Raw genomic sequence first — 8,047 nt, 5'->3', positions numbered from 1 at the left:
AGTTACGTTGCACATTGTTTACAGACAAACTAGTGTTTAGAGTCAGTTTGTCACTTACCTAATATGTTGGGAACTTGCTACATCTCAGTATTGTTCTGAAAAAAAAAAAAAAAAAAAGAATCAGAATACATATTAATCATTCAGATTTTTTTCAAAAGTGAGTTTATTTTTCGAGACTAGTTGCCCCTCACCCATCCTAAATGGACACGCATTTTGATACACAAAGCCTCTCAAGAAATAGCTGGTAAACAACCGTGTTACTACATTCCTCTGTTTGACTCCCCCGCCTGCCATTCTCACACACGTACACAATCGCACGCGCATTTCTGCGGAGCACATACACAGAGGGGTACGCTTCAACTATAACACATTTTTTGTGATGCATAATGTAGTGTAGCACGCACACACACGCACACATTCCCGTGCAGGCTCATGCACACAAGATGGTCTGAACCTCTGGTTTAATGCCTGCCTGCCTGCATTTTAGAGGGGTACGGGGGGACACGGAAAAGGAGGGGGTGGGAGCTACGTTGTTCTGATGAAACATGGTATGAGAAAATACCTTTTTCTGAGGCCTGCTTAACTTTCCAAACCTGTGTTACCTTAATTGTAAACTAAACTGATGATTGTATGGAATGCAAGTATGTATGTATGTATGTATGTGTGGATATGGCGTCACAAAAGGGGCGTGGTTAAGGCTGGACTTCCTGTGACGTCACACCTGTCAAAAGTTTGACGAAAGTAGCATTTTCTATTCTCTAACAAACCATTTTTGCACTACCAAGTAGGATGGAGTTTGGGTAATGATATCGGTGGCAGAGTTCTGGACCATTTGGAAAAAAGGAGATTTGAGTTACAACTACCCACAAGGCAGATGACCTGTCTGTTCACAAGGAATTAGGTGGTGTTTGATACGGGGTAGGTGTTGAAACGGTTCATGTTGCACATGAGGAAGTGGACTGAGTGGGTGGTGTTATTGATGTCTTATTGGAATTATAAAGTGCTGTCAAGGATGATACCCACACCCTTAACCTGTGAGGAGGGGAAACCTGAGGTGTAATCAACAGACAGAAAATTCAAATACCTTTTGCTATGTGTCAGACATCATAGTAGTATGTTGTCTTTTCCTCCCTGAGAAACTTTTGCACTTGTGGATGACGATCTGTGACAATGCAGTCAATGGTGATGCCACGCGACTCCATCAGTGCCAGGCTCCTCTTAAGGCCCTCTTTCTCCATATGGTAGCTACCACCAACCACATTGCTCGGGCAACATAGAAAAAACAGATTATGTGAAAACACAAAATGGACTTTGATTTTCAAAGGTCAATCCACTCGACAAGGTTAACACTAGGGATGGGACGAGATCTTGTGCTACGAGATCCCGCGGGATTAGAACGCCACGAGATTTCTTGCTCCTGCACAGCACGAGATCTATTTTCTTTTGACGGTGTTTTGGAGTCCGGGTGAATATAGCAGATGTCCTAAAAGGAGCTGTCACTGAATGGATTTTTAACTTCGGTCTCCAGTCTTCATATATTTGCAATATTCCAGTAACACAATACCTGGGGAGTCAGCCCTCATGTCACCGCCAAGCATAACTTTTCCTTCTTCACACAGCCGCTGCAGAATCTCATCCTGCTGGACTTTCCAGCGGTGAACTGCCGGTTCAATAAAAGATCTGGCATGCCGGCGAAATGTTTCATACTTAATATCCTGGAGGTTCATTGCTTTGAAGACCTGTTGGTGTGGTAGATAAATGAATAAAATACATTTAAATTGATGTAAAAATAATCCACTCACATTTTTATTATGTCCACCAAAAAGGTTATGCTGCTGGTTGTGTTTGTTTGTGGACAATAAAACTAGAAAATCAGTCAAGGACATGATATGGGGAAATAGTTTTGCTAAGCAGAGGTCTGCGCTCTATGAGTGCTTTAAAAGTATATGTTTATTTTGGGAAAAAAATTACCTTTTCAAGTTGAATGAAGGAAGCACCATTCTGGTACACAGCTGCTGACAAGTGTATGTTCCCAGCCGGCATGCTCCCCAGGACAGGTTGGCTGTTCCACTGTCTGCAAAATGTGCAATGTGGGCAGGACTGCTTCACCGATAGATACGTTCCAAGCCGCTGGGTCCTCACATCACATTTCTTAGTACAGACCGGACATTTATTGAAAAGCTGCATGACGCAATCCTCATAAGCTATATACTTACAGACCTGGTGTGCTGGGGTTGAGAATACCTCTCTATATCAAAACACAGAAGAAGACAAAAAAATCATTTTCAGTAGAGCAGATGAAACATTTCCTCTACATATTAATTGTACCACTGCACTTTAAGGCAGCTAAGCTAACATTTTTTTTGCACGACAAAAGCAATGCTAACAACCACACAAGTAATGTTATAATAACCTAAGTGTCACCGGAGCCGCTCCATAATGTTAGTATGCCAACACAATCCTTCCATCACTCATTCTCAAATAATATTGGACTTACGACTGAAGTGTATAGTCGAACGCAGATGTCACCGATTGGGCTGGATCATAAGTGGAATCATGCATCTTTGAAGGGTCAGCTAAAGAACTCAAATTCCAGACGTGGCCTTTATGCAGGTCTTTTCACTGGTGTTGAGGACAACCACAAAGAGTCTGTGTTGTCTGTTCCAACACCAAAATCCTTACACTGTACAGTTGCCTGGACCCCTGCAACGACAAGTGATTAACACATGCACATAAGGACAGCAAAAATACATAAATACAATTATTTTATTTTTTTAAAAACTGAGGCACTCAAAGTTATTTTGAATTAAAAAGCCTTTACGCGTTTCAGCCTCGGTAGGCCTTCGTCAGGGCAAGCTTGAGTGACGGAGGCCTACCACGACTGAAACGCGTAGGAATTTTCTCCAACTGGCCATGTTAAAATAAAGGCCTTTTAATTCAAAATAACTTTGAGTGCCTCAGTTTCCAGTTTTTTTTTTTTTTTAAGTCCTGCGTTGATCCCTCGACTGAAGAGCACCAAAGAGACATTTTTGAGAAAACTATAAACATCTGAGAAGCACTCCTGCTTACATTGCTTTAATACAAATACAATTATTTATTTGCTTTGTGATCTTAACATTCTAAAGGAGACTGGACATGGTTCATACCTTTACTTCTTAAGTGAGACTGCAGTGTTCCCAAAGCCAGCTGAGTCCCTCCACAACGTGTGGGTAATATGTCCGTCTGGCAGGCAACACTCCTTGAGAGGGGGTGAACAATGGCCTGTTGAACCACTGCTACTTGAATGGGGGGCTGCTGAGCAAATGATTGGACTGACTGAGTTGTGTTGGCCTGTTACCAAAACATTTAATAAAACAAATTAACTACAAATATAAAAAGCATAACAACTGTGTCGATCACTCAACTGTCTTGTTTGACTTGCTACAATATATACATTGCTGGGAGGAAAAGTCAGGAATTAAACATTTTCCATGCCAACTTAGTTTTCGATTACAGAAAAACAATGTCGACAGCAGCACGATATTCGGAAATACATTAGCAAATAAGGCTCACTTCAAGGATTGGAAAGAGACATTGATAAAGCTACATTACAAATAGCATTCGTATATAACTGTAAAGAGTTTCACAACGTGATATATACTCTCACTCTTCGATATCGATGTTATAGTAACCGGGCTGTTAGCCGCGAAGCTAACACAGCCGCAAAGCTAAGTACCGGTATGTTATTACTACAGTACTTTTAGCTCTCGCAAAGAACAACTGCGATGAATGACGACACGCCAGTGTCTAACAGCAGCACGAGATTCGGAAATACATTAGCAAATAAGCATCTCCAAGGATTGGAAAGAGACATTGATGAAGCTAAATTACAAATAGCATTCGTTTATAACTGTAAAGAGTTTCACAACACGTGATATACTCACACGCTTCGAGATAGTATTGATGTTGGGCTGTTAGCCGCGAAGCTAACGACTCAAACAAGTCCACAATATATCACATCTGAAGGAAATTGCTCCGAAAATAGACCTACTTAAACAGAGCTACTTCCAGTTCCAGAGAGAGTTGGTATTGATCCCGGGCAAAGCCAAAGATGTCCAGCGAATCCACGTTTGTATTGTCCCAAATTGCTGAAACAGTCATCAGCAAAATGTTTGCCACAAACTAACACACGTTTTGGGAGGTCTTTGGGCACAATTCGATTTATAAATAGACCTCAACCACAAGCCTTTCTGTGGCTCGGATGGAGGGAGAAGAAAAAGGTGTTTGTGCACTCTGGTAAAGAGCAGCTCCGACAGGCTTTTCTGGCTTCCATGTAGTCCTGTAAGCGACTCAATTGTATGCCGGCTGAGGGCGGAGTTCGCGCTAAGTGACGGACGTACGACCAAAAAGGGGCGGGTTAGTGTGTGGTCAGTGACGTATACATTTGCAGGCTGGGAAACATGAATAGTTGCTCTCACAACTTTGGGCATTTAGTCCGGTTGGGGAAATGCATATTTATGACTAAAACCGTAACAAAAAGAGCTCTTCATATTAGCGGACCTTTAAATATTCAGTTAGATTTTATGGGGGGGGGGGGGGGGGGGATTTTATAGTGGAGGGTTTCGATACTGAACCCCGGTTGCTTCTGATGATGCGTCATCAGTAGGTAAATGAGGCAACAGTGTGAAGCGCTTTGAGTAGAGAAAAGCTGTGCCAAAGGCAATGAATAAAAAAAAAAGAAGCAAAAACCTTGTACGCATTTCCCCTAACAACGTCATCTGATCATCATTACCTTACACTAGTAAAGAAGATTACATTGAAATACTGACACGTGACGTGCATATTTTTAACGATAGAAAGACGAAGTGAAGTGTACAAACCTGCTCCGTGTAGCACAACACGAGGCTGCGTGCAAACTTCGCCCAATAGTTGAAGGTGTTGCTCGTTCTCTTCTTTTATTCCACAAAGTTCCTCCTCGTACTTTGCTGTCGTCATTGCACACAACTCCACACGACAATCGCAACAAATGCGCACTTCTTGATCGCTGTTTGACGGTGAGTCGCGTGCTTCTCTTCGTTAGCGGCTAGCGAGCTCAGCTAAGCTACGGTAAACCAAGCTAACAAGGCCGAGAAGCATCAACGCGTGCCGATACGAGTTAATCGGGACACAAAGACTTAATAAATAATGTCGTAGTCACGGGCGTCCTGTGTGGAGGCTGTGGTCCGTTAAGCACAAATTGGAAGGAATGATTTAACGTGAATGTTTTGTTAAGGGAGTAGACCCGAGGTGGAGGTCATGCAGGACACGCCCAGCAGCAATATGATTGGCTGCTGGAAATTGGCTGGAGGCGGCGAATCGTGTGTGGAGCACTTTCATCAAGTCACCGACAGATGTCGCCATTTGTGCTGAAAATTGAACCACGCCATGGTGCGTTTTATTAGGAAAACAATTCAATTGCGGGTAGAAGGTGGTGTAGTGGTACACACGCCTCAGTTGGGTGTGGGCAGCGTGGGATCGGTTCCCGCTCAGTGACGGTGTTTGTGTGTGCCCTGCGACTGGCTGGCGACCAGTTTGGGGTGTAATCTGCCTTTCGCCCATTGTCATTTGGGATAGGCTCCAGCACCTGCCCTCCTGTACAGGATGAGTGGTTTGGAAGATGACACATGACACAATTTGATTGCACTGACACATGACACAATTTGATTGCACTGTTACTGCAAGTATAATTTTTTTCCGATGTGAACATATCTCGTTTCGATGCTTGTAATAGAATTGTTGAAACATTTCTGATATCATGACTCCCCGTGGGTTTGGGTTGCGGCAACCGTAGCTGCTGCTTGAATGACGGCGGGCAGCTGTGAGGCTCTGGCACCCCAAAGGAGTCCATATGCTGTTACGTGGGGCCGCCCACGTCAGTAGCTCCCTTGCTAGTTACACTGTCACCTTGGCTTTCTGGAGTGGCCCGGATTCGACAAACATTTGAAACAAAAGGGTTTAGAATGAATTATTGTCGCACTCCGGGACGACGGTGTGTTTCCTAATGTTTTTAGTGTTTAGAATTCGAGAGATTTTTATTATTGTTATTTCATCATCGTCAAGGATGTCAACATAAAATAACAAGGATGTTGGCTAAGCCTGAATTGTGTTGCATGACTTGTATATTGTGCGGCACGGTGGTCGACTGGTTAGCACGTCCGCCTCACAGTTCAGAGGTCGTGGGTTCGATCCCGGCTCTGGCCTCCCTGTGTGGAGTTTGCATGTTCTCCCCGTGCCTGCGTGGGTTTTTTCCGGGCACTCCGGTTTCCTCCCACATTCCAAAAACATGCATGGTAAGTTGATTGGACTCTCTAAATTGCCCCTAGGTGTGATTGTGAGTGTGGATGTTTGTCTCTGTGTGTCCTGCGATTGGCTGGCAACCAGTTCAGGGTGTCCCCCGCCTACTGCCCAAAGACGGCTGGGATAGGCTCCAGCACGCCCCGCGACCCTTGTGAGGAGAAGCGGTACAGATAATGGATGGATGGATGGACTTGTATATTGTTGTATACAGAGCTGGGCAGTCCGTCCGTGGGCTGGAATGCCCATTTTTGGGGCGGAGGGGTTGGGGGTGACAAATTTTAAAAAATGGCTGGACTAAGCATGGCCGGAAGTTGATTTTAGTCCGGCCCACTAATCGGCCCTCATGCGTGTGACGTGCTCGCGAGGCGGCCAAAAATCATCTCAGCCTACTCGGTGAAAGGCTTCTTTTTAGGCTTCTTTCTACTCCCGCGTCGGCGCGAGCGACAACTGATGTTATAGGGATTGTGGTATTGCCCCCCCGCCCCCTCTTGTAATGGTATGCCCCAGTTGCAGGTGGGAGGCGCGGGTTACGTGATGTGACAATAAGGAAATACAAACACGCTTGAACGCACATTGCTGTCTGACGTCTCTTCTGACACAAACAACTGCCGCATTGATTCACGTGACGCATTGTGCTGTTGGCGACAGGGCTGCAACACATGCCACGCACACATCAGGATTTGTTGACACTTGCCACCTGGTTTCCTCAACCTTGTTGTTCATTCCTTTCAAATCAATGTTAACAACACGGAGCGTCTGCGTTATCTCCGATCTGAAGGTTGAAAGATGTTTCTGAATTTGTCCCGTAGCTTCGTTGACCTTTCTCATGTCGGCGTGCACAGCCTGTATTTCGGCGATATTGCTAACTCGCATAGCCTCCAAGCTAGTGGGGTAGATGAACTTTCGAGCACCCTTGTGCAGTCTTCGTGCTTGCACAACGACAATACGTCGTCTTCGCGGTTTGCTGTGTGCATTTCCTTTCTTCTGGGGGCGTGGAGAGTCTGGTACGCAGCCATTTCCGCATTGGATGACATGTACAAAAGGAAAGTGCACACAGATTCATGCCTTTGCCCGACATTTTCTGGATTTGTCCATATGCTGTGTGTCATGAGAGCACAGTGTAGGCCTCATAGCTCAGTGGTTAAAGCACTGGTCTTGTAAACCAGGGGTCGTGAGTTCAACTCTCACTGAGGCCTGCCACATAGTTACACTTGCTGCTTACCTTGCATTATGTCGTAATGTTGGCATTTTTTTGATAATATGCTAAAGCCTCAGTTGGCAAGAGAACGTCTTTAAATCAGGGGTCATAAATGACATTTTCACTGAAGCCTAACAACAAATTACAGTTTACAAATGACATTTTGCTCTCCCTTGTTCTAACCAAGACAAATCAAAGTCAGGAATCCTGCTTCACATGACCAGAACTTCAACTAGCGTGAAGCTCTTCCCACGTCAACTTGTGCTGTGACTGGTAAGCTACACTGAAAATAATGGTGTCTGAAATTGACTCAATTATTTTTTCATTTCAGTCATTTATTTAGTAGATGACGTCTACTTTTCTTAAAAAATGTATTTTTATCCAGATGATTGTATTTCGTGCAACCACTTCAAGAAATAAAGTTGAGCAAATTCAACAAAACCCTTTTTCAGTGTGTATATGTGGCCTTGCTTGGTAGCAGAGTATTGGCATGGGAATTAAAGATCGTAAGGACAACATTTACTCAGGAGGAAA

The 8,047-nt window shown here is 44.2% G+C and overlaps 1 protein-coding gene, 1 long non-coding RNA gene and 1 other non-coding gene across 3 annotated transcripts in view; 1 reads left to right on the top strand and 2 right to left on the bottom strand.

Annotated features, from left to right (window-relative positions):
• LOC147126978 (uncharacterized) overlaps positions 1 to 4,090 on the bottom strand; it is a 4,569-nt gene extending 479 nt beyond the window's left edge. The window contains exons 1-7 of the long non-coding RNA XR_015084692.1: positions 4,031 to 4,090; positions 3,147 to 3,330; positions 2,498 to 2,703; positions 2,221 to 2,248; positions 1,972 to 2,151; positions 1,085 to 1,739; positions 59 to 95 (exon numbers count right to left, since the gene is read on the bottom strand). This is a non-coding gene — a long non-coding RNA (uncharacterized LOC147126978). The remainder of the gene's footprint in view (positions 1 to 58; positions 96 to 1,084; positions 1,740 to 1,971; positions 2,152 to 2,220; positions 2,249 to 2,497; positions 2,704 to 3,146; positions 3,331 to 4,030) is intronic.
• Positions 1 to 5,282, bottom strand: part of LOC147126977 (uncharacterized) — a 16,885-nt gene extending 11,603 nt beyond the window's left edge. Inside the window, 1 exon segment of the mRNA XM_086023079.1 lies at positions 4,860 to 5,282. Coding sequence (XP_085879205.1) covers positions 4,860 to 4,974 — 115 coding nt within the window. The 5' untranslated portion in view covers positions 4,975 to 5,282.
• A 2,156-nt stretch (positions 5,283 to 7,438) lies between these two features.
• Positions 7,439 to 7,511, top strand: trnat-ugu (transfer RNA threonine (anticodon UGU)). Its single transcript has one exon. It is a non-coding gene; the product is annotated as a tRNA-Thr (tRNA).
• The last annotated feature ends 536 nt before the right edge of the window (positions 7,512 to 8,047 follow it).

Source organism: Filicampus tigris, chromosome 22, assembly GCF_054856515.1.
Source record: "Filicampus tigris isolate MCC_2025a chromosome 22, RoL_Ftig_1.0, whole genome shotgun sequence".
In the NCBI taxonomy this organism is placed as follows: domain Eukaryota; kingdom Metazoa; phylum Chordata; class Actinopteri; order Syngnathiformes; family Syngnathidae; genus Filicampus; species Filicampus tigris.
The sequence above is the reverse complement of the archived record's forward strand: the minus strand, read 5'-3'. Positions and strand labels throughout refer to the sequence as shown.